The 25,857-nt window shown below is 42.4% G+C and overlaps 2 protein-coding genes and 1 long non-coding RNA gene across 5 annotated transcripts in view; 2 read left to right on the top strand and 1 right to left on the bottom strand.

Annotated features, from left to right (window-relative positions):
- The first annotated feature begins 2,153 nt into the window (after nucleotides 1–2,153).
- Nucleotides 2,154–4,632, top strand: ccn1 (cellular communication network factor 1). Its single transcript, XM_086047031.1, has 5 exons — nucleotides 2,154–2,396; nucleotides 2,507–2,726; nucleotides 2,931–3,275; nucleotides 3,368–3,570; nucleotides 3,661–4,632. The coding sequence occupies exons 1-5, from the start codon at nucleotides 2,349–2,351 to the stop codon at nucleotides 3,961–3,963; spliced, it is 1,119 nt and encodes a 372-aa protein (XP_085903157.1). The 5' UTR covers nucleotides 2,154–2,348; the 3' UTR covers nucleotides 3,964–4,632.
- Nucleotides 4,633–7,732: 3,100 nt separating this feature from the next.
- LOC147138135 (uncharacterized) lies at nucleotides 7,733–8,788 on the top strand. Its single transcript, XR_015089029.1, has 3 exons — nucleotides 7,733–7,809; nucleotides 7,914–8,045; nucleotides 8,139–8,788. It is a non-coding gene; the product is annotated as an uncharacterized LOC147138135 (long non-coding RNA).
- Nucleotides 8,789–12,736: 3,948 nt separating this feature from the next.
- Nucleotides 12,737–25,857, bottom strand: part of znhit6 (zinc finger HIT-type containing 6) — a 29,289-nt gene continuing 16,168 nt past the window's right edge. Inside the window, exons 6-12 of one of the 3 annotated variants that reach the window (XM_086048039.1) lie at nucleotides 25,698–25,766; nucleotides 25,481–25,561; nucleotides 25,325–25,405; nucleotides 20,147–20,271; nucleotides 15,660–15,913; nucleotides 14,294–15,573; nucleotides 12,737–13,400 (exon numbers count right to left, since the gene is read on the bottom strand). In XM_086048039.1, coding sequence (XP_085904165.1) covers nucleotides 15,556–15,573; nucleotides 15,660–15,913; nucleotides 20,147–20,271; nucleotides 25,325–25,405; nucleotides 25,481–25,561; nucleotides 25,698–25,766 — 628 coding nt within the window. In that variant the 3' untranslated portion in view covers nucleotides 12,737–13,400; nucleotides 14,294–15,555. Of the gene's footprint in view, nucleotides 13,401–14,293; nucleotides 15,914–20,146; nucleotides 20,272–25,324; nucleotides 25,406–25,480; nucleotides 25,562–25,697; nucleotides 25,767–25,857 lie in introns of all 3 variants that reach the window. The other 2 variants (XM_086048038.1, XM_086048037.1) reach the window with 2 other exon arrangements.

The raw sequence follows: 25,857 nt of genomic DNA on the forward strand, positions 1-25,857 counted from the left end.
CCCATCCCAAAGAAAGTTTTTTAACAAGCCTGTGCTTCAGTGAGCTTGTTTTTTTTTTTTTACATATCCCATAAGAACTTGATTCAGTGAACGGTCTCATCTCTGTCCCTCTCCAAACTCAGTCCCAGTTCAGCTTCCTGCTGTTTCAGGCAGAAGCAAATAAAGGAACGGCATAATAGTTATATCTTCTGAAAATACTACAACGGAATCTGTTCTTCAAACATACAAGACTTTTTTGTTAAAGATCCACATTATTGGGGAAGGTGAAGTCTTTCTGAGCGACCTTAAGATCTGCTCTACTCCTGCCAGGCGTGTTGTCTGACAATCACACACTGTGGTGTCCAGAACACCTGCAGTGTGCATCTGCAGATGTGTGAGAAATTATCAGACTTGGTTGTAAATGAGCCACTACCATTACACACTGAACACTGTTTATAGCTGCACGACATATGTTGAGCGACATGAGGACAATTTAGCAAATACAAAAATCCTGCGTTGCACAGTATTACTGCCCTTTCCTATTGCACTTCTTCAAAACTTCAGTACTTCTGGGTTTTGAAAATCCTACTCTTCAAAGGGATACTCATTTGTGTTGAGCTCTGCACAAGGAAACCACGAGCATGTGCTGGCAGGGACACGCCCCCGTTCCGAATGGTTCCCCCCACCACACACATACACACATGCACACACACACACACACACACACACACACACAGACACGCCTACAGTCTCAATGCTCTCACACCACACCGTTCGCGAATCTTTTCTGATCATAATAACAATAGAAAAAATAACATTCAAAGGATCACAACTCAAAGGATGCAAGTCAAAGAAACAACGACCAACGATTTTAAATGTCCCCATCTAGTGACCGGAAGGCAGACGTGCTCCTGCAACGATATCCAGCCTGAAGACAGTTTTCGTTTGGGCTGATGTTTACATCGTGCCCGTGGATTATTATGACAAATACGTAAAGTGAGAAAAAAAACCTCACCGGGGGTTCTTCAGCCGTGTTATGTTCTAAACGACATTTACCCTCTTGAAAATCGTCTGCGATTCGTGTTGTTCTTTGTTTCCATCGGGTTCTATTATTCTATTATTATTATTATTATTATTAATCATTATTAGCATTATTATTTTCATTGGTATTATTACTACATGAATGCAAGTTATCTAAACCAAAAAAACGGAGTTGTCTCCCGTCCGCCAACATTTGTTGTGAAAAATCGGAGCGCTTTATTTGTACCGGGACCTACTTTTTCTCCCCTCGGAAACGTGATAGACAGATGGCGTGAAAAGTTAAAACTGCCTCGAGCAATGAATGCAAAAGAATTCCCCTGCACGAATAACATATTTAACAAGCCTTTAAGCTGTCAGGAATGCTTTGTGGTCTGCTTGCCGAAAGGAGGAGGAGGGTGGGGGTGGCGGGGGATATGTTAATAAAGTAGGCTACTGCCATACCAAATATGGTAATATAGTTACGTCTGCCTTGTGGCGCGCATCTGGAAGCGCTTAACTCCGCTGAATAAAGGCACCGGAGGGACAGAAATAGACTCTTTAACGTATTGCAGCCCACACCTTCAGATTCTCGTGTGAAAAAACAAAACAAAACAAAACAACTACTGCTATTGTAAACAGTTTCCACAGTAACGCCTTATAAACGTGCGTACAACAACCACGTTCTGTCAGAATTACGTCATGACAAGGCACGGCAATGATGACCTTTTCACATTTCGAATGTCAATGTGTTAGGATTTCATATAACCATCGTTCATATGATATATGACAGAGAAATAATCTAAAATAAATCAGAGTGTTTAGTACACACAAACGTGATGAAAAAACAAACTTTCACCAAATGACCAAAATGTAGCTTCCTCCCCTTAGGCAGTTAAAGTTGCCTTTGAAAGAATTTGAAAGGGGGTTATGATAAACAAGAAGGGAACATATTTGAGGAAAAAGTGTGTTCTTTTGGGCGCCATCGGGGGTGGTGGTGGGGGGGAGTCCATTTGAGAGTGAGAGACAGAAAAAAAGCGCACGGTTTAGACAGGGCGGAGCCTATATCTTGGATGGAAAAAGGCCGAGAAACATTCCTGGCATAGTTTGGGAACAGTTCAGCAGGCAGCCCGGGGACGACGTCAGCTTCCCAGTAGAGTATATAAGTGAGGAGGACGCCAGAGCTCAGCAGACGAAACCGAGAGCTTCACTGAGCCCAGTTTGGACCTCAAGAGACCAGAAGCGAACACAGCAAGACTGCAAGAGGGAATACTTCACGTCCAACAAGACAGAATTGGTCAACTCTTCTTATTCTGGGACCAGGATTCCTGTTTGCAAGAAACTTTTCCAAGATGATGATGATTTTTGTTGCCGTTGCCTTCCTGGGGAGCATCAACTTGGTGAGTTCTTCATGTTACTTTCACTAAATACGTAGAGGGGAGTGAAGTGATTATTTTTGAAGGGGAAATCACCATTGCAGTCATAAGTAATTTTATTCTTGATTGTACAGGTTTTCTCCTCTTGCCCATCCGTGTGTGAGTGTCCGTTGGAGATGCCCAAGTGCGCACCCGGTGTCAGCATGGTCCTGGACGGTTGCGGTTGTTGCAAAGTTTGCGCCAGGCAGCTGAATGAGGACTGCAGCCTTACCCAGCCCTGTGACCACACCAAAGGGCTGGAGTGTAACTTTGGGGCCACCTTTGCTGCTGCTACAACTCGTGGCATCTGCCGAGGTGTGTAGAAAGCAAGTGTTTCCACTCCCACTCCTATTAATATGCTTTAGAACAAAATTGAGCTAGTTAAAGTTGATTAAGCCTCAAAGCACAATGAAAAAAAGCTTTATAAACTGATTAGGTGATTGTCACCTGGCAGCAAAATCTTCCAAAAGAAGAGCAGGGAAGAGTGACATCCCTCTGTTTTTTTCCTCCCTCCTACAGCCAAGTTAGAGGGCAGACCCTGTGAGTACAACAGTCGGATCTACCAGAACGGAGAAAGCTTCCAGCCTAACTGTAAACACCAGTGCACATGCATCGACGGCGCTGTGGGATGTGTGCCGCTGTGTCCCCAAGAGCTCTCGTTGCCCAATCTGGGCTGTGCCAACCCAAGGCTTGTCAAGGTGGCAGGCCAGTGCTGCGAAGAGTGGGTGTGTGACGATGGCAAGGACACGGACATTATGGAGAAGATCTTTGGCAAAGACAAGACAACGGACGAACTGGAAAGAGACCTGACCAAGAGAAATGAGCTGATTGCAATTGTCAAGGGGGGACTCAAGTCCTTAGCTGGTAAGGAAACAATCTTTGACTTCACATTTACACGGACGTCCTAAAAATGTGAGACTCGAGTTTGCTAATTCATTGTTTTCTTTTCACAACAGCCTACAGCCCACAAGCTGAGATTCACATGTTTGACAGTCAGAAGTGCATCATCCAAACCACACCCTGGTCTCAGTGCTCCAAGAGCTGCGGAACAGGCATCTCCACCAGAGTCACCAACAACAACAGCGAGTGCAAGCTGGTCAAGGAGACTCGAATGTGTGAAGTGCGACCGTGCACGCAGTCGCCTTACTCAAGTCTCAAGGTAAGCCTCAGCCACCCCCGCAGAATGTTATCCTATCCCTTTTGGCCTTGAATTCCCACCTAAAGCCCCACTGCCTTCATTTGTTTTCAGAAAGGAAAGAAATGCAGCAGAACCAAAAAGTCCAGCCAGCCAGTGAAGTTCACTTACGCCGGCTGCTCCAGCTTGAAGAAGTACCGGCCCAAGTACTGCGGAGCGTGCGTGGACGGCCGCTGCTGCAGCCCTCACGACGCCAGAACCATCCGAGTCAAGTTCCGCTGCGAGGATGGCGAGACCTTCAACAAGAACATCATGATGATCGAGTCCTGCAAGTGCACCTACAACTGCCCCCATGCAAACGAAGCCTCCTACCCTTTCTACCGCCTCTCCAATGATATCCACAAATTCAGAGACTGATTGCTGAAGACTTTGAGAAGCGGAAGCCATCGGCTGTCCACATGAATGCAGGGGTGTAAATAAGGCACCGGCCAACTACCAGCTTCTTGTTGTAACTAGATTCCTAAGGAATTGTGGGCTTACATCAGGAGGACTTTATGAAGTGCACTGTTTGCTGTGACTACATCAGCACTCTTAACTAAGAATTGCTTCATATTAAGGGAGCGTCAATGCTGGCTTCGTTCTGGAGCAAGATGTAATTAACATTTGTACATTTACGTTATTTGCTGATATCAATTCACTGTGTATATTTTGACCTGTAACGTCTGACATGGCCAAGACTGTAGACTTGCGCGTGCATATGTCCATATATGCACGTACGTAACATCAATTAGCATACCATCCCACAATGTAACCTGTCAACTTGTTTTATCAAGTGCGTGGTTTCATGACTTCCTGACGTGGGCATTATCGTTCATGTTTTGTGGCAGCTAGTGAACCCCCTTCATGAAAAAGACAAAACGAAACATGTCAAAGGATGAATGAATGTTTTTAGCGTTGTTAATAATATTATTTATCTATAAAAAATGTAGCTACTTTATGTGGATATTCAAAGTCATACTGGAATAAATTGTAAAATGATTTAATTTTATATGCTACAAATAAAATGAATTTATTTATGAAATATGACACCGTGTCACTTTGCTGTTCAAACTACAACGCGGACAATCCCAATCCCACTACAGTATTGCCAAAGAAAGTGCTGCTGTTCGATCCATCTGCTGATCTCACAAATTCTCAGACATTGAGCGGGGCTGCTCTCTTATATAACAACATTTTGGAGGCTCTCATGCTGACTTTCTATCACTTCGGAATGCCATTCTGACGCGAGTTCTTTTTTATCTGATTTGGCTAACATTTCCACTTGAATGACTGCAAGAAGGGGGGGGGGGTGGATTAGGTCCAGGAGTTGTAATGACTATGCCAAGTCTTAAGTGCTGCTCTCAATGGGCTGGGGTTACACACCTGAAGACAATTAATATCATTATTACCATGGCCTGTAGACACTTTTTAAAAGAAATCCTACCAGAAAATGGATCTAATTTATTGGATATCCTTTCATCAACAGACAACATGAAAGAAGAGTGTTTTAGAAAACATCCATGTTGCTCTGAAGATGTTTTGGAGCTACTGTAACAGTGTTGCTCCTGTCACATAAGCACTAGCTCCTCCATTGTTTACCTGAACTCATGCTGCTGATGTTTGTTACTTCCATGACTCTTAAGTAAGAAGGAAAAAAAAAAAAAAGTCTGATGGTGGAATCTTGCACCTGGTGCTAAATAGCTACAGCATGGTTTGAAGTGGGTAGTGAGAGCTCAGGGGTAACGACGGGGTAGGCGCTTCTTTTTTTTGATCCAGGTATTGGGAGTGGCTCAGGAATGCAGTAGTGGCTCAGAAAGCAGACATCCTGATGGGCGGCAGATGTTGGAAAGTATTTCAGAGCAGCATGTTCACGTTAGCAAGGATGGTCTAAAAATATACAAACACTCCCTTGTACTCAGTTGGCTTCCACAAGACGTATTTCATCTAATTGGAAACTATAAAACATTTTATTTATTTTTTTGTAGAAGGCATTCTTGGATGGTCGGATCTGTTTGGGAAAGTTCGCATTTGAGTGCAGCGTGACACACTGTCTGATGGAGCTGCATATTGCACAGGATGTGCCCACTTAAGTTTTACAGATTGCTCACATAAAAGACTTGAAAGTTTACCTAATCACAGAGATGTGTGCCTTCCCCTGCAGCCCCGATTTACAGTCAAAACACTCAAAGAGTTTTGTTTTTACTCTTTGCCCTCATGCTGCTTCCCAAAAGCACATTTTCGTCAGAGTGCCTTATATTGTACTTTGGAAAGTGCCATGCAACCAGCCTGTCATTTCTCTTGTTAACACAATACACCTAACTTGGTTATGTAATGGTTTTTAAATGTTATGTCAGCAGTCCTTTCAGTCATCCATCGCATTCCTTTTTGATTCAAGTGCAGCAGGGAGGGCAGAAATCTTTCAACGCTGTCTTTCCAGGACAGCTCCAAATCATCGATTCACTGATCAAAACAAACAGTCGTGTCCTGCTCACCCATGCACAAACGTTAACATTTGATTATGCTCAAATGCACAGGAAAAAAAACAACCTTTTCACACACAGGCGCCCAAGTAGTTAAATCACTCCGAGGCGACCTCATCCCCTGAGCTCAAATGTTTACATGACAAATGCAATAGCATTAAACCTTCATCATGCACGATGTCATCGAGGCAACCAAGAAGTCAGAGCAGGATGAAGAATTGGCATTACAACATGCTGGAAGTTAATGAACATAATTGTCAGCATTTTTACAGAGCCTAAGTCTATACAGTCACTCAGCCTGATAGTATCTTTTAAGGAACTTTAGGGCATAAAGGAAAGGGGCTTTTGCATCCAAGTCATGTTAAAAAGCACCATCTGCTGGCTGGAAAGGTAACACGCATTCTGTAAACTTGGTACTTGGTAGACACACTAGAAAAAATATGCAATCTATAGTTACACCATCATACTGTGAATTTATGCTCGTCAAGAATATACACGTTCATTTGGATGGTAAAGCATTGGGGTTAGTAGAAATGTAACGAAGGCATCAGGTATTTCTGTAGACGGCTGGCTTAACATGCAGAACTACCATGGCAACCTCCGATCACTATTATTGGTCTACAAAAGTGGAGGGCAATTATTTTTTGCAAAGGGACCACATGAGAAACTGGCAGAGAGACAAGCCAAGATGCAAACCTCAACTTTGTCGATTTATTTTCAATGCATTCGGGAAAAACGTATTGTCTTGTTTCAACAAACTGCCTCAAAAGTAGATATGGTATGTATTGCTATAATTAGGTAATGCAAAATGTAAACAATATTATAAACAATCATTAAAATGACATCTTTAAATTGTAAAAATTATTCGATCAGGTAACGACCAATCACATCTCGCCTGTTTTCTGAGTTTGGTCATGTGATGCTCATAAATTGAGTCGTGATTGTTCAACACCTAAGCCCCGAGTAACTGTTAAACTCCCTCCTCACTTGCCGCATTGTGATTGTGCGACGGACATTCTTAAAACGCGTTTTGAAATAAAGCCAAACTTCACCTAATGTCTGAAAATTGCGATTGATGTTGACATCTCTTCTTATGATCACTTTAACAGTTGAACACATTAGAAAAATCGCCCCAATATAGTTTTCCTCTCCATAGAGGTGCTTACATTAAGCATTGATCTTAAAAGCCGTATCTCACTGAGCAGTGAAGGTATGCAAGTGTGTGCATTTTTTCTTCAGGGTTCGTTCAAGGTCGCAAACAGTCGCCAACACTTTCGCCATCGATTTTAATGATCTCAAACAGCTTTTCTTGTTGCAAAGAAATTTGGAACATATTCAAAATTTGATGGCATCAAGAAAGACTGTTTGCGACCATGAAAACTGTTTGAGACTGTCTGAGGAACGTCTTTGCATCACTGAAACAACCGTGACCCCCCCCAAAAAAATTGCTACGTGTGTACACTTGCAAACCTTTGGCATTGCTTAATGAGAAAAACACTCCGTTCATAAAATCACAAATAATGGGGCAATGGTTTCAATATTTTCAGAGTGTGGCAGGATGAGATGCATTTGCCCCCTGGTCGTAAGTGCCCAGCCCTGCCCTAATCAATTAGCCAATCAGCAATTGAGGTTTACCTATAAAGGTGAGCAGGACTGTTGTACCCTCCTCTTGAGTTCTGGTTCTAAGGTCCGCACACTTCTGGGGTGCCTCATTTGCCTCTGTCCCTCTGCAGTACCAATACAGGTAATGTAGTAGTAGCAGCTACCTAAATGTTTTTTTGTATCCGGAGCTAAGATCAATTGTTGGATTTAAGTTTAGACTAAGTGTCTCACCTAGCCGTTCTGCAGCCCTCGTAGGGAAATCCCAGTCACCTGCACGTATGCAGGTTTGCCTTCGTTGCCGCTCTTAATTGAGTCCAGGTGAGCGGTTGTGCTCCCCTCCTGTCTCCTGGCTGGTTCTGTTATCTACACGGCCGATCGGTATGTATGGCACATGGCCACCTGTCTGCCACTGCTTTTAACCACATTAACCAAGACAGAGTTAAAATTAAATTTCCTCTGGACACTTTCTAGCGGGAACAGACTACGGAGGCCCATGAGAGTCGGCGGCTCCGGAGACACTGCTGCTTTGCTTTTAGCGTGCTCTACCTAACGCTGGACTATTTTACTGGATCTTCTTATCGTTGCGTCCTCGTGTGACTTGTCCGCCGCCGCGCCGTCGTTGGGCGGCCGACCCTGCTGCGCACCACAGGGGTTCGGGAGGTGGCGGCTGCTACCCTTGCTATTTGGCGTGACTCGGCCGGTGCTCGATAGACAATATCCTGGGCACACTCGACGTCAACGTCTGATTCCTTTTTGTGTGCTGTTTTTAACACTTGTTTTAAGAGTATTTGCCAGTAGCGGTTTTTAACAGATTGTTTATTGTTTTTTGCTGTGATGTTTTTGTTTTTTTGTTTGCTGCAGGACTGGAGGCTTGTGGTGGCAGCCAGATTTGCGATTCTTGTTTTGCTGTGTTGTGTGGACTGGTGTATGTAATTAGATCACTGTGTGTCACTAAGTGGGGGTGTTTCTGACTTTGGGGGATTCTACTTTTCATGCCATATTGTGCGCCACTGGTAAGCTCCAGCCCTGTTGTGTGCATGTTTTGTTTACTATTTCATTGTTCAAGTTGTTGATTCAGTTTAAATAAAAACAATTGCATATTTATAATTGCATATTTTGAACTACGTCACATGCTCTCGCTCTCTCTCAGTAAAACGAACCTGAGTGCCTTACGGGTTAGCTTGACTTTCCTTGGGTAAATTCCTAAGGTGGCGTTGTCGGGTATATATTTTGATTGTCCCTAACTTCACCCATTGCATAATAAATTTGACGAACAGTCCAACTGCCACAAGAGGTTGATGTGGAGTTGTCCACATGCATTTTGGTGATGATTGACTGCAGTTTTGTGACATTAAGCAACATACATATATGCTTTCTTACGCATGCTTTACACGGTCCCATGAGCTACTCTATCGTAGTGTCCTCGGCTCTCGTTATTTACAAATGTGGTCAGTGAAGATGTGCAGCTCAACAGGATTACTGGCTGGGAGGTCTGAGATGTAGCATCTTGGAATAGTTACTAGCTGTACGTGTGCCAGTTAGCTCTCCCAGTCTTGCCAACCAGAGAGAAGGTCAGCTGTTAGGGGCTCGTCCCACTTTCGACCTTTCGTCCAGATAGCTTGAATTAGTACTTTAGCACGTGTTGTATAGGGGATGAGAGAGCCTATTGGCTCGCAAGCACCCGGTACACGTACCTCAAAGTGGGTTCAGCAGGTGGAATCGCTCTGCACTTGTAGCTCAGGGTGTCTCTCCTACAGTTCCATTGCAGAACCGAGGTGGATTCCACGGGGCCTTCCTTGTGTGCAGACAGCCACAGCTGGTAGACTTGGCTTTGTTGGGCAGGTGGGAGATGACCTCATGTATATTACAGGCCCACTGTCTTATGTCAAAACCTCCATCGGCCAGGAGGCTCCTTAGTCGGTCAATGAACTGTTTAGCTTGCTCTGGTGAGGGCAGGGACTGGAGACAGTTGACTACATCAAATGTATGCAGTACAGAGTTGAATATCTCTTCGTTACCTTCACTGTAGTCTTGGACATTACGCTGTAGTGCATATATGGCGCAACAAGGACTGCAAATTGTGCCAAACGGCAGCACACGCCATTTGTAGACATCAGGGGTTTGTTCCCTCCCATCATCTCTCTACAATAAAAGATGAAGCGGCTGGTCTTGAGGAAGGAGGCGCACCTAATGAAACATGTTGCGTATGTCTCCACCGATGGCGACAGCATATTCCCAAAATCGCAGGAGCACGAGTAGCGAGTATCTTAAAGTAGGGCCAGGCAGGAGATATAATTGAGGCAGGCTTCCTGATGTACAAATGAACAGTTGAATACGATTCTGGGTTTGCCATTATGGAAGACAAGATGATGTGGTCGAAACCATCACTCCTCTGACCGGCTGACCTCTGCTGGACTGATTTTCACGGTATAACATGCCTTCATCAGTTTGTGCATTCTGTATTGCAAACTGACAGCTGTTCCGGCTTGTATGAGAGAGGATGCTCAGTGGCTCTGAGAGTAGAGGCATGACTGCATTGGGGGAAGCATGTAGGAGTGGCGAATTCTTCCTGCGCAGAGGTGGAACAGTGTGACAATTTACACCTTCTACTGAAACCCGAACACTCTTCTGCTCCAACTGTTCTAGAGCTGCTTTATCGTCCCCAGAGCGTGTGGCCACTTTAGGAGAGTGAAATGGCAGTGTGTCGATTTGACACAGTCCCTCCACATTTTGCTGCAGCTCTTCTAAGGGGGACAGAACTGAAAAATGAAGGAAGCTAGTTTTACTTGGAGGATGTTGTAAGAAGGTGGCTAGTCCCTGCACTGTCCATCCCAAGGTGGTGCACAACCACAGGACCCCCAATGGGACCACTCCTGACAGGGTGCTTTGGTATGATCAGGTGCGGGTTATCTGACCCGATGAGGACCATGGGCATGACTTTGTTAAAGGATGGCAGAGGTATGTCCTTTAAATAGCTGTAACGTCTCTGCAAGCATTCTGCTGAGCAGGACTGCTCTGCAAGGTTCAAATCAGTAGCTGTGAAAGCCTTTTCAATGTTGTATTTCGTGTCGTTCTACGAGTAGAAATTTGGAATGACACTGTGGCTCCCTTTAACTGTACTAGCTCCTGTCTAACAGTTCTCAGAGATAGGACTTCTTGCTGTCCAGTCAGACCTAGCTGGTGAATGGCTGTGGGCAAGATAATAGTACGCTCTGAGCCGTTGTCCAATACTGCATGTGTATCAAAGTATTTCCTCCCATTCTGCAAATGGACTGGTACAACTTTTAGCATCTCTCTGCCTGAGTGAGTTGCTTGATCGATGTAAGCAACACTGGGGGACGTACTTACAGTTAGTATATTTTCAGTGAGAGCAACTCCATGCAGTACACGAAGGTGTTATTCCCCACATGTGGAGCAGGGTTTCTTCAGTGTACAGTTATCTGGTGAATGTCCTCTGCCACATTTCCAGCATTTCTTCTTTTTCTTGATCCAGCTTGCTTTTGATTCACTTGTAAGCTTTGTGAACTCAGCACATGCATTTAGACTGATGTGGCCATACTGTAAAAATTTAGCATTTAGCCTACATTTTATCAATGTTTTATTATGCTTGCAAACTTGTTCGAACGAGTTTTCAACTCATTTAAAGCATTTTGAGGTTTTAAGTGTTAATATATGTAAGCAGGTGAAAAAAGGCACCTGTTAAAAATGTACTTTGCTCAAAAAAACCTATTGCTAAATACACTAATGTGTTAATGGAATACCTGCTTATGTTAGTGGGTGGTAGTTCCCACTTGTGCTTATTCCGGAAGTCAGCTTGGTTCCTGCCCATACTTGATTCTCAGAAAAAGAACCAGTAAAGGACATTTTGAGTGGACACTGGTTGAGGAGAATGACGTTTGGGCCTCATGACCTTTTGCTTGATTGTCTCAGTATGAAAATGCTGATAACATGTAGTAAATATTCTGTTAGTGGATGATGTGAATGCACAAATGTATTTTATGTGGTACTTTTTCAGAATTTCCATTGCCGTTTTGTATGAATTTAGGAGCAAGTGTATTTCAACTGTTATTAGCATCATAGCACCATGTTTGCAAGGATTTGAATTTAAGAAGTGAAGTTCGAATATTTCTGGGGAACTGTGGCAAGTAAAACCAAGCACATTTTGAGAAATTAAAAAAACCTTTTCTTTTGAAGTTGTGCAGTTTTGCTAACTTCATACAAATAAAATTTGATTGATCAAACCTTTTTCACAGATTGTAGGTCACCAATACAAGCATGGCTGGAATAAACATCCGACAAATCCAGGGTTAGGCTTTTGAATAATCATCAAGCAGAGTCCACAAGTTAAAGCAAAGTTTTCATGTTGTATAGCATCATTCATTCAGAAGTAGCAGTTAGAAGTCTCTGGTTCATTAGTTGTCCTGAGAGAAGGGATGCACTCAGATGTGAGATCATTGCCCCTGACTGGAACCGGCTGGAAAATGCGTCATCACAGGCTTAGACATCAAACAGAGTCAGTCAATGGGGTTTCACATTCAAAAGACGTTAGCATTAGCTGGAAAAACACATCCATAAACACTGGCCTCACCAATGGGCTAGACTGTCAGTTATTACTGGCGCTGCAGTCATACTCAACCAACATTAGGTAAGAATACAGCATGTAGAGAGACCACTTGGGAATACGTGCAAACTAGGGAACACCCTGGATGTGTCACAAAACTCAACGTTACCTTGAATTAACTGATGGAAAAGGAGACTAGTAGTCTTGAACAAAAGGATGTGATTCTTGTACATGGGGTTGGTTTCGATTAGTTTGAAATTACATAAATGGTCAACAATGGGGCACATAAACGCCCACGCAATTGCAATTATCGTCTGAACATGTGCTGGATGGTAGCCTACTGCATTGGCTTGTTTGAAATTTAAGGATTCAAGGAATTAATTTGTCATACCAACATATATTTCCATATGAGATGGCACAAAATATGAAACCTGAAGTCGTATGTTAGCATACAAGACACAAGATTTGTGAAAATAAAAACAGAATAACAAAATACAATAAAACTAAATAAAAATCAACCAAGATAAGGGAAATGTTTATTCACCATTTGAACATGTATTAAACATGCAAGAGGCTTGAATTGCACAATATTTACAAGGTTTTTGTACTTGTCCTCAGGAAGGTGGACCCCAACATACTTGTAGTTGTAGACTGATTCTCCAATGTGGAGGGGGCATCTCCTTGATCAAGTTCACCATCACCTCCTTGTTTTTCTTCATACTGATGTAAATGATATCATTGCTCCGGTCCAACAGATGTTCTATCAGCGAAGCATCTCACAACCGCTGTCGTCCGCAAACTTTACGATATGACAACTTGAGAATTCTGCAGAGGAGTCATAGGTCAGTTTTGTGAGCAGGAGGGGGCTCAGCACAGCCCTGGGGGAGCAGAGCTTAGGAGGAGATGACGTTGTGGATCCTGACAGTCTAAGTCAGACAGTCCAGGACCGAGTTGTGATGGACTCAGCCCAAGAATGTTCAGCTATTGCACCAATGTCTGTGGGATGGGTTTGAAGGTGGAGTTGAAATCCAGGAAAACCAGGCGGACTTTGGAGTTCTTGCTTTCCCGGTGGGTGAAGGCTGTGTGGCCCACTAATGACACGGCATAATCAGTGGCGTGGTTCTTACTGTTGGCGTACTGGTGAGGACCCACAGTGATGTTGGCAGATTTGACTTAAAAAAAATAAAAAATAAATGCATAGAAAAGAAACCTACAATGTCTATATTCAAGCAAGACAGTATTTCCATCTCTCCCTGCTGTAACACACCTGTTAAAAGGATCAGGATCGTTATCAGGCGTCTCAACAGCTTGCTGATGAGCTGATCATTTGAATCAGGTGTGTTACAGCAGGGAGAGAAAACCTGCAGGACAGGTGCCCTCAGGGACCGGAGTTGGTGAGCCCTGGATTAGACTAATGCAAATATACTCAACAAAAATATAAATGCAACACTTTTGTTTTTGCTCCCATTTTTTGAGATGACTCACAAGGTCTTAAACATTTTCCACATACACAATACCACAATTTCTCACAAATATTGTTCACAAACAAGTCTAAATCTGTGATAGGGAGCACAGATGCTGATTAGACACTGTGATTAGTGCACAGGTGTACCTTAGATTGCCCACAGTAAAAGGCCACTCTGAAAGGTGCAGCTTAATCACACAGCACAATGCCAGAGATGTCGCAAGATTTGCGGGAGCGTGCGACTGGCGTGCTGACAGCAGGAATGTCAACAAGAGCTATTGCTCATGTATTGAATGTTCATTTGTCTACCATAAACTTTCTCCAAAGGCATTTTAGAGACTTTGGCAGGACATCCAACCAGCCTCACAACCGCAGACCATGTGTAACCACACCAGCCCAGGACATCCATATCCAGCATGTTCACCTCAAAGATTGTCTGAGACCAGTCACTCGGACAGCCGCTGAAACAATCGGTTTGCATAAAGAATTTCTGCACAAACTGTCAGAAACCGTCTCATCTGCATGCTCGTCATCCTCATCAGGGTCTCGACCTGACTCCAGTTTGTCGTCGTAACCGACTTGAGTGGGAAAAATACTCACATTCAATGGAATCTGGCACGATGGAGAGGTGTTCTCTTCACGGATAAATCCGGGTTTACGCTGTTCAGGGCAGACGTGTGTGGCGTGTGGTTTTCTGAGAACACCCCTCCCCCCCGATAAAACAAAACTGCAACTTTCAGAGTGGCCTTTTATTGTGGGCAGTCTAGGGCACACCTGTGTACTAATCATGGTGTCTAATCAGCATCTTGATACGACAAACCTGTGAGGTGGGATGGATTATCTCTGCAAAGGAGAAGTGCTCACTATCACAGATTTAGACTTGTTTGTGAATAATATTTGAGAGAAATTGTGATATTGTCCAGCCATCCATTCTCTATACCGCCTATGTATGTGTAAAATGTTTAAGACCTTTGAGTTTATCTCATGAAAAATGGGAGCAAAACCAAAAGTGTTGCGTTTGTATATTTGTTGAGTGAAAAGGCCTAAATAGAGCAATCCGACGTTGGCCAACAGTGACCGACGCTTACCCCGTGGCGTCGGGGCGGCTGTCGGAACGTCACGCTGGAAAAATACACCACGACAGACAGCGACGCTGACCATTAAAATACCTGATGTAATACCGTTCCATACCATCGGCGGCGGTAGTCACTATTTCTCATGGTTAGAAAATTCCAACCGGAAAGCTATTGGCCGGGGTCGAATTATAAAAACGTAAACAACGCATTCAGCTATATTCTTCACTCACGATGAACTCCCACGCTAAGTATACCCTCACGTTTACGTACGTTAAATTGTCAACCCTTGCTCTTGTACTTGTAAGAAGATTAAGGCAACAACGGCGCGCTCACTGTTTAGCCATATTTGTCACTTTCCGTTGGTGCTGCGAGCGCTGATTTGCTAGCTCACAGCCAATCAGAGTGACCAAATGTCACGACTGGCGACGCCGACTCAACATGCGTAAACGCCCACTAAACGCTTCCTGATGGATTACGACGCTACGACGGTGGTCACTACACCAATCAGACGGCGCAATCAGACCCCACGACGCTTCACGACCTCCGACGTTGGACTGGTGTATCTCGGCCTGCAAACAAATCACTGAGATTTTTCTTTAAAATGACAATTGTTTATTTCTTCTTGTAAAAAAAAAAACAAAAAAGAAAAAAACAGGACAATACGCTGGTCAGCTTTATACTGAGTAGACTTATAGCTGACTTGGAATTCCAAGTATTTGCAAACTAAGTGTCATTCAGTCCTCAGTCATGTTCACCTCTGCACTTTCCCTGGCAGTCACACTGTCGTCAACAGTTGAGATATCTCTGTTGATACAATTATCGTTGTCAATCAGCTCATCGTCGCTTTTGGCACTATCACACATCTTAATTAATGTGCTATTTTTACCAACATTTTCTCCCTTGTCCTCTTCATTCTCACTATCTGCAATCTCTCCTTCTTCTAGTTCTTCATCCTCTAACTCTCTCTTTTGCTTTTTCTCTTGTGGGGGTAGTGATTCAGGGCTGGACTGCTCTGCTGACAAGATGTTTGTTCTTCTAGTGTGAGACCAATGCACTGATGGGGAACATAGGGTGAGGTCCTCACTTGCGTGGTCCACAGCTACACTCTTTGTTGCGTATTTATCGTTGGCTGGCACAGACTCAGCTGAAACAAAACAGTCACATTTGTAAATAAAAAGACAGCAAAATCAAACATTGTTCCTGCAATCGAAAGTTAGTTACATTTCCGACTAAGCACAAATATTTCATGTGATGATTTTTCTCATGCACAGCTAGTCCTATTTAACCATTGAAAACGAGGGACAGTTCATACAAGACGGGGAAGATGACGCTATGGTTTGGCCCCTTGCAGGTGCTCAGTATGAGGCAACATGCCAAGCTGCGAGTTATGTAATGAAACAGGGTGGAGGAAGAAAGCCTGGGAAGTGGAAAACTAAAATGGTTTAATACTGTATACAAATTATTCACATAAATGTGATGTTACATTTTTGATGGACAAATTAAATACATTAAAAACAAGGTACTTTTAACACTTAGAACAATTATAAGCGATGCTTAAATAAAACTTGGCAATCATTTTTCAACTTCAAATTAGAAGTACTAAGTACTACTAAGTACTTATTGGATTGATGTCTGTTAGGCCCGACATCACCTGAAGCTCCTTAGCCTTATGGACAAAATCACTCAGCATTTAAAGTGAAGGTTAACCCAAACATACTTTTTTCCAGAATATGTTCTATGCAGGCCCACTAGTTGAAACAAGGCATTCTGATAAATATTGCGTTTGTGGAATAAGAGTTAGTCCACCACTTTTTAGCCATCTCTGGCCATTTTGTCACTTCTGTCGATTGAAGATGACATCACAACTGCTCAGGGCTCAGGTAACGACCAATCACAGCTGACCTGTTTTCTGAAGCTGAGCCGTGATGTCTGAGATTTTGATGGTGGATTTTGCGACTTAACCCGTATTCCACAAATGGAATATTAATCAGAATGCCGTGTTTCAACTCGTCGGCCTGCTGGGAACATATTCTTGAAAAAAATGTGTTTGGGTTGATTTCCACTAAGTTTGTCAAGTCAGGGGACTTAGCAGTGGCTTTGTGGAATCTGGTAATAAAAGATCCATTGCAAGACCTAAAAACAAACATGAAAATTGTGTTATGATATGTCACTTAAAAAAAAAAAAAGTTTTTATTTATGAAATAACATGCTGACTAAGGGCCGCCACACACCGAGCTACGCAGCTAAACGTCAATGAAGTTGACCATCAAGAAAATAAACACAGCTGGTGATTCTTCCCCCAACATCAAGCAATCTACTGCATTTTGTCTTATCCTCTCAGGGACATTTTCAACTTCCCTGCAACAGTGGAACATATGCGAGTAACTGCCCGGAACAAGATACGGCCAAACAGGAACACTTAGTATCTCTGCTATAGTCTGCCTTCTGCCGTAATTCAGCTGGGACAGGCGCCAACACACCAACACAGGAACAGGACAAGTGGTATTGGACATGCTTATGGTTGGAACGCAGTAACGTCATGCCCGTGTGACCTGACCGAGGATAAGTGGAAGAAAATGGATGGATGAATGGATGAAAAGCTCATTAGACCTGACATGCTAGGATTTTTTAAGACGATATATTTTTCCATAAATTATAACGATCAATGATAGTATCGTTGATGTTGTCACTGATTTCATGATATTAGAGCATAATTTAATGAGGCTACATTCTTTCTAAGAGCAATTGGCTTTTAAATTTCAATAATATTGAAAGGTGGCTTTAGATATGTAGAACAATAAATAAAATATGTAGGATAATAATACAAATTCTAAATAAACCAGACTCAGACTCTGTTCACAAAAATGCACTTAAATATTAACATAACACATACAGAGATATTGTACTAGGCTGGAATGGGTGTTTGGGAAATTAAAGTACCGGTATGTTTTTGGTCAATTCGTGATGCCCATCAAAAGTCTACAGCATTTCAATTAATGCTGGTTTCTCAACAGTGTGTGCATGCTGCATCTTTCTTTTTAAAGTGAGTAATGCTATCCGTGAAGCGTAAGAATGACAAGCTGTCGGGAAATGGATGGGCCTTCCATATCATGCCATGCTTTTGGACTTGGACTTTGAGGTTGGTTGTGTTGCGACTCCAAAAATGTGACATACCGGCTCGTAGATGTTAGTAGGATGCTCCGTGTTCACCTGGCTTGAATCCAAATTGTTTCCATTGTGGCATTAGGCTTTGGAACTAATTCCAATTATGCCGCTAAACTTTCTCTAATCATACAACCGCAGCCATCGTAAAAGCTAGGTTTGAGTACAGTAATTCTTTCTTTCTCTGTGCTTCAAAGCTGTTAGCACCATCTGTGAGTGAGTCCAGCCTTCCGCAGTGGCAAGGGAGTTGAGTGACAAGAGGAAATGAAGCAACGCGGCTGAAAGTTGATGATGTATGAAAACAAACACTCATGCAAATGACAATTTATCGTATCCATTTTATTTTTCGAAAGATAAGTGGCTATATTAATTATCGTGACAGGCCTGAAGCTTATGTACAATTTTGATGGGCAGCTACATCTGTGACATTGCAACGCTGTTTGCCACGGATACAAGTTTTAAATCAGAGCAAAACAACTGGCCGACGGTCGAGCAATCATGAAAAGTAGTTGCTGAGCCCCGAGCACTGTGTGTCACGTTCAGTTGGTTTCAGTACATTGCTCGGTGTGTGGCAGGCCTAACTCCTAAGGGCATGCAGTGGGGCCCGAGAGACTCTAAAGTCTTTATCCTCACTACATACTGTGAGCCACTGTCACAGTATCTGATAGCTTGTTATCACTTCCTGTCCAGCTTCCCAGGCTGTGGCATTTGCAATTATCAGGATGTTTCTTAGACTAACATTGCATAAAAATGGTGAAGAGCGAAGGCCTTATCATTGAAAACACACACAGACCAGAATAACCTAATTCGTCATTAAACGGAATGGGACTGACAGAATAAAGATACGAGAAGGGGCAAGTGTGGTTTACTACCACCAAACACAGTCAAAAGAGAAACCAGTAAAACGTGAGCTAAATATTGAAACGCATTTTTTTCTGCCTCAAAAATGACTTGACCCATACGACTCCACAGGGAGCATACAGGTGACATAAGCACAACGGCAGGTTGAGGTAATTATTGAACAATAAGCCATATTTAATCTTCCCTTTGGCCATGTTTGCTTCTGAGGCTCAATTGGATCTTATGATGTTGTGCAGACCACACTACTTTTTGTCAGGGTAGCATGTTGCCATAGTGAAAAATAAGAGGAAGGGGATGTTTACAGTCCCTGTTGGAGAAAGCAAGACTATGATATGATCCTGTTGGAATCATTTTGAAACTATTAATTCTCATCTCCACCCAGTAAGTATAGGTGCCAACAGAAAAATGAAATGAAGCAATAAAAAAAATCTGACAGAAATGTTAATGCTTTTAGCATAAAAAGTTATGTTTTGCAGATGGCAGGATGCACTGAGAGGACTATAGGAATTAAATCAGGGGTGCTCAATACGTCAATCGCGATCTACCAGTCGATCGCAAAGGTAGTATCGGTAGATCGCATGACATTCGTAATGGCTGCCGTCTGTATTTTGAAATACGATGCCTTTATTTTGAAAATGTCGGACCGGAAGTTGCGTCTTCCAGAATCTCAGTTCGCTTTACGCAGAGACTGAGAAGAACTTGTCATAGTGGCATTCACCTTGCGTGTTGCTTACTTTTTCCTCGTCATTCCTCGTTTTGCCAAAGCCGAGTGAATAGACAAAGTTAATATAACAAGTTTGTTGAAGCATCACATTTTTGACAGTAATGATTATCTTTGGGAGAAGACTGTTGTTGGTTGAAAGCAGGCCAAAGCGGTCAGTACTATTTTGCATTGTCTATCATGATTAGCTTTGACGCTAAGCAAAGCTATCTTTGTCATAAATGTAATATGTTGTTTTGTGTTGTATGTCTGAACTTTTAGTTCTATGGTGTGTTGGCGTTTTGCTGAGCAATAAATATCTGTAAAAGGAACTGGAGTCTCGCATCCAACCAGTGGGCGGCATAACATTAAAAAAATACATGTTCATAGTTAATTATGTTGTATTGTGCAACATTGGCTCATGTGGTTATGCAAGGTACATCAACATACATTGTAAATAAAGAATCCTCAATATATTTGAAAGTAAATATATGTTCTGCATTTTTGTAGTGAGTAGGACCTACCCACTACAAATACGCAAAACATACTCAACCCGGAAGGTAGATCATTTTGGTCATTTTAAATAGCTTGCATGCTGAAAAAATGTGAGCACCACTGAATTAAATGATTGTTTTTAATAAATCAGTTACTTACCTTGTCCTTTCAAGGGAAAGTCCTTCCAATGATCTCTCAGTACCACATGGAGTAAAGGATACTCAATCAGTATTTTGTAGCACAGGTTGTCTCTTAGGCTCTTCTGGAAATCCAATTTGTGGTACCTATTCCATATTAAATTTAGACCAATTAGTAACAATACATGATTAGTACTGGCAGGTTAAGCGATCCAGTGAATCGTACAACCATTGTTCTTTGTGTCCATTAGAGCCATTAGGCACGGGGAGAACATGCAAACTCCACACAGGGAGGCCGGAGCCAGAATCAAACCCACGACCTCTGAACTGTGAGGCGGACGGGTTAACCAGTCGACCACCGTGCCTCCCCAGTTTTGACATCAACATATTAAATTGTCTGCTGAACTTTAACACTGACTGTTAAATGTTGTTGGACTATCTGTTCAACTGTATGTTAAACTGTTACACGTTCTGCAAAACCCTTCTTTTTGGAGTCCAAAAGGAATTCTGTAGAATGTCGCAAAACAACTTGAAAGAGATATTGATGAGAAGTTGCTGCTCATCACTGGTTAGCTCATGCTGAGCAAAAAGAAATGTCTTATCCTCTTCATTTGTGACAATGTTTAAGGCATTGGCAGCATTTCATAAAGACTTCTTCAGGGATTGCCTGAGCATCACCATGCCCTTTGTTTTGTTTGACATTCCTTAACTCATTGAGAAGGTATTCTATTTTTGCCAGGGTGGGGTCTCTCCATTACAATGGTCAATCACAATGTTCGATGCATCATTCACTGCCTCCTTCACAGACCTCTTGTTTTGTTCAATATGGCAGATCAAAAGTCCAAGTGCTTCTTCAGAGAGAAGTTAAGAGCCACAAATGTTTCAATTGGAGCAATCAAATAATTCTGCTTGGTTGCAGCCATGATGTAAAGATAACACCTCAGCCAAATGCCGAATCAAAACATGCGGTATAACAACATGACTACAGTGCAAAACCAAATGTCAACCAAAACCCTTATGTATTGATTTGGTTTACAGTATTTGACCACAATGACAAACTTGGTTTTGGAAAATTCCATCCCTGGACACAGTGGGATTGAGGAAACAAGGAGTATTTTAAACTTCAGTACTGATATGTTATTGTCCTTTTGTCAGCCATAAAACAAGATGAGACTAAACTTCGAGATCATCGGGGCATAAATCTTGTCAGAACTAGGAACATTTTCACCAGGAGTTTTTCCAACTATTCAAAAAAATTCAGGGTGTTGTAGCTGAAAAAATATAAAGTTTAAAATTTACCCCTTTGGAAGGACCACCCTACTACGCATGTGTGTCACAGCCAAGGCTTACAGCCAGTGGGAAAAGCGGGAGACAAGGCAGGTTCAACAGAAAAACAAAGTGGCAAATAAAAATATAAATGAAAGCCTCTTTGACTATTAAACTAATTTCCGACAATTTCGATAGTCAACGTCGTTGTGACAAGTCGACTAATCTTGCCAGCCTATGTGTCACTGAAACAGACTGAAATACATATCAAAAGTTAAGTTCTAGTGCAGTGACGATCCTGTTTCTCTGGAACAGAAATCAAAGTCATGTGTAGCAGCTCCCACAAGACTTTAAAGACTTCAAAGAACATGCTGTCAGACGTAGTTTAATTATCATGTTTTTCTTACTCCAACCGGCTAATAAGGGCCGCAGCCGACGCCAATACAGTACGACGACCGTTCAGTCAAAAAAAGAGCAACGGCTCTCCTGTTCGTCCTCTGCTACTCTCGCTCGCATGCCCTCCCCCCATCCAGCGTGCCACACGATGCATTCAATAACCTCGGAAACAAAACAACTTGGCATGACACAAATTCGACCACAACACAGATAACCCAATTCGTTACACTATTTCTGTAATATATTTCTTTGCATCAATGTTTGCCACCCCATGGCTGTTCTACATGCTGACTGAAGACTTCACGTCACTTTTCGTGGCTTTCAGAATCGGATTGTGGTGCAAAGTTATTTGGAGTAAAACACACTTTATTAGAAATACTTCATGTTAGAAATCTCACGTTTTATTATTAGTAATTGTTGGCATTTGATAAATTCATTGAGTTTCATCGTACTGCTGAGATATCCCACACTGTGAGCAGGCATTGAACGCTATTCGAGCGTCAAGTGTTGATAGTGAGTGACTTTTTTTTCCTCTTTCCTCCTTCGACACAGCTCGTAGTTTGTTCGTGCCAGCAAACTCAGTAGTTGCAGATTGCCCGTGTTTCACCACGTTTGTTGTTGTGTGTAAATGTTAAATAATTTAAGTCAAACAAAGACGCAAAGAAATAAATTACAGATATATAAAGGACCCGATCCAATCTGGACATTTTAAAAAATTTCAATGAACATTCTATCAGCCCGGCCCTCGGCTTGTCGCAATTTTTTTTATTTGGCCCTCCGTCCATTTGACTTTGACACCCCTGTACTATAGGCTTTGCTTGTTTGCCATGACATGAGTCTTGTCTTACCTCTAAGTAGTCCTGTCATGTTTAGGGATGGCCATACATCATCTGTCTAAATAGTTAACTAGATTCTTGAGAGACATGGTTTGCTTTTACACTCAACATGTTTCAGAAACACTTTGCTGGTCTGTCATTACCAAAAGACTGTGCTGTACCGCAAATGGCACAATCCCCACAACCTGTCAAAGCAATACAAAGACAGTTTGTTGAGCTATTGTTTATTTTGCTAAAAGCACAAGGAGACTGTGAACCGCACGAGCAGACGCACACTCAAGCCAATCAAAGCATTCTTCTAGAATGTGACATTTGCAGGTCCAACAACAATCCCGCTACCACCTCAACCCAATTGCTCCCCGCCCCCCCAAAAAACAAAAACATTGGTGAACCCTAACAAGGCGGGAACTTGGCGTTTTGATCCCCGACTACAGAGGCTGGCTCTAGGGATGTGGAATGTCAACCTCTCTGGCAGGGAAGGAGCCTGAGCTGGTGGTTAAAAAGCTCCTTGCAGGCAAGGCCCTGGAGGTGGATGAAATCCGCCCGGCGTTGCTAAAGCTCTGGATGTTGTGGGATTGTCCTGGTTGGCACGCCTCTACAACATCACATGGACATCGAGGACAATGCATCTGGATTGGCATGCTGTTTATTTATTTATTTATTTTTTTTTAAGAAGGGGGACAGGAGAGTATGTTTCAACTAGTGTTGTTCCGATACCGATACTGGTATTAGGAGGTTTCCCGATACCACATTAAAACGGCGGTATCGGGTCAGGTGGTACTAACAAATCAAACGCTGATGCCGGTTATTGATACAGGTATCATTATTTGAACGCGGCGCGCATATTTGAGAGCCGCATGTGGAAGGAAAATACGAGGAGAAGCCTTATCCATTATTTGCGTTATTGGTCATCGGTCTATAGGAACCGAAGTTTCCAAGAAACTGAACCGATCCAATGGATCCAGGACTGAAACAGTAATGATGAGGTTTAGGTCGAATGAGTTGAGCAAGTTTACCCCCACACAACAGACTTGAACAAGTAATAGTAATGGAATGGGCTGACCTTGTTTTAACCCGATGAATCTGTATGAGCAAGTGTGTGCAAGTTTGGAGACGTGAATTAGCAAACAATGCACAGGTGGCTGATATCAAGAAGTACGGTACACAGTTTTTAAGAATTACAATGTGTGATGTGGAAAAAAAGCAATATTTTCAATTGGGGAAGTAAAAATAAACAACTCAAACAATGTGGTTGTTCAACTGTGTATATCCTTTCATAACTGTTCATGTGGCTCTGTTAAAAATTAATCACATTCAACTTCATGTAAAATGAGTCAGAACACACCTGCCAACATTTAAGATGCCTCTGATTAATTCAAATAACGGTCAAAAGTTCTAGTAGGCTTTTTCTGACATTTTAAACCTGTAGTCAGCAGATAGCTTCCACAGCATCAGAGGGCTGTCCAAAGGTATGAGTCAGGAGAAGAGTGTAAAAGTATTTAAAAGGCAGTAAATGGGAAGTCAAGTCAAATTTTCTTTACAATAGTACACTGCAAATTGGCCTGGAAAGTTCGGGGACAGTGCTCTAAAGTGTCATACATGACAGCACAAATTGACATGCATGAATGTGCATGTTTTGTTTGTTAGTAATGGTGACCAGTGAAAAGCATAGTTCAAAAGTTTGGAACGGTTTGATCTTTTAACGTCAAATAAGGTTCTTGGGAAGTGGCTTGCAAATACGTATGTCTACCAGCTTCGTCAGTGTCACGGTTAGGTTTCTTTGACTTCTTGCGTCCACTAGATGTCCCTCATGATGCTTTTCACCGAATTACCAACGTTCCGAATCTATTTCGGCACAATTTGCAGGAAAGCCTCAATACTTCAGTCTTTACCCACCCCAAAAAACCCTTTCCTTTCATGATTGTGTTGAAATGCTGTCCATTATTGCACCTACTCTTCTTCACTGATTCTTCTTCTTTTTTGCTCCGGGAATCATGTGGCACCTGCGTGTCAATCAGGAGGGACTTAGGCCATGTGCACACAGAAACTGAGCCGCCTTCGTTCTTCAAAATAAACCCGTAAACACTGAAGCGCGTCAAGAAATGCGTACGTCCACAAGAAGACGCTGAACTTCCACGAGTGGTACTTTAGCTGATACAACTGTATTTTTACTACTTTACTACGTATTTCGAGTGTGTTTTCCTTGCAGAATTCTGTGTTTTGACTCCAGACGGCTACTTGCTGAGCTCCTTGTCCAGCCCTCTTCCACAAGTCTTGGTCCTCAGCGAATCCTACATCCTCGCCTGGTCATTAGCCTACCCGCTTCACCCAGAAACTCACGCTACTAACTGCCCCCCTCACAGTACCCCGGGACAGTGGTAACATTATCAACTTTTGTCATTAGACACTACCTCAACTGGTAAAGTGACAGTGTATGGTATTTAGTGCCATCTAGTGGTGAACTAATAGAATGCAACAACCTAAGTTGGAGGCGCGAGGATTTTGAAGCATCCTCCATTTGCCTCTTACTGTCGACTGAAAATGACATCACAGTTCCTCAGGGCTCAGGTAATGATGGCTCACCTGTTTTCTAAAAATGAGCCATGCTTAGAACATATTACCGTACTGAAAGAAAATGTTTGACTTGACTCCCCTCTTTAAATATACCATGGAACACAGTATGGAAAGACACTGTAGCTCACCTGACTGAGTTTGCTTTCTGTCCTTCTGCCTTCATGAAAACACTGACATCCTCAATTGGGGCTTGTACATACCTCTTTAACCTGAAACATTTAGACATTTTAAAAGAGTGTCTCAATGCTAAGATGTACACTTATAATCATCCCAAAAAGGCTTACTTCTGGCGTATCATAGGGTCTGATTCTGTAGGATGGATATAAGGCATCAGGATCTGTTCTAGACTTAGCCTGTCACACACCCTGAAATGAATTTTTTATTTTTAAAAAGGTAAATTAAGGTCACAACTGAAAATAATGACATAGTAAACAAAGATTACAGTCTACTTTACACCTCCACCTAATTATAATTGTGCTAGAAGTTTGCTGTGAGACTTACCTTTTCTGGCTGAATTCTGCACCACTCTGAGGGAACATAATCTTCAAGTGCCACAGAAAGAGTTTTTCTCTAAATGGAACAAAGTTCAATTATTTTTAGTCTAATATGTTAAAATACTGTTGTAATTGATGTCTCTACAACCACTTATCACAGCAGTCTC

This window comes from Filicampus tigris, chromosome 12 (genome assembly GCF_054856515.1).
Source record: "Filicampus tigris isolate MCC_2025a chromosome 12, RoL_Ftig_1.0, whole genome shotgun sequence".
NCBI classification, from domain to species: Eukaryota; Metazoa; Chordata; class Actinopteri; order Syngnathiformes; family Syngnathidae; genus Filicampus; species Filicampus tigris.

Coding starts and splice junctions, on each gene's coding strand:
- ccn1 (XM_086047031.1), top strand. CDS start 2,349: ATGATGATGATTTTTGTTGCCGTTGCCTTCCTGGGGAGCATCAACTTG. Junction 3,276..3,367: donor GGGACTCAAGTCCTTAGCTG/GTAAGGAAACAA, acceptor TTTTCACAACAG/CCTACAGCCCACAAGCTGAG. Junction 3,571..3,660: donor CGCCTTACTCAAGTCTCAAG/GTAAGCCTCAGC, acceptor ATTTGTTTTCAG/AAAGGAAAGAAATGCAGCAG.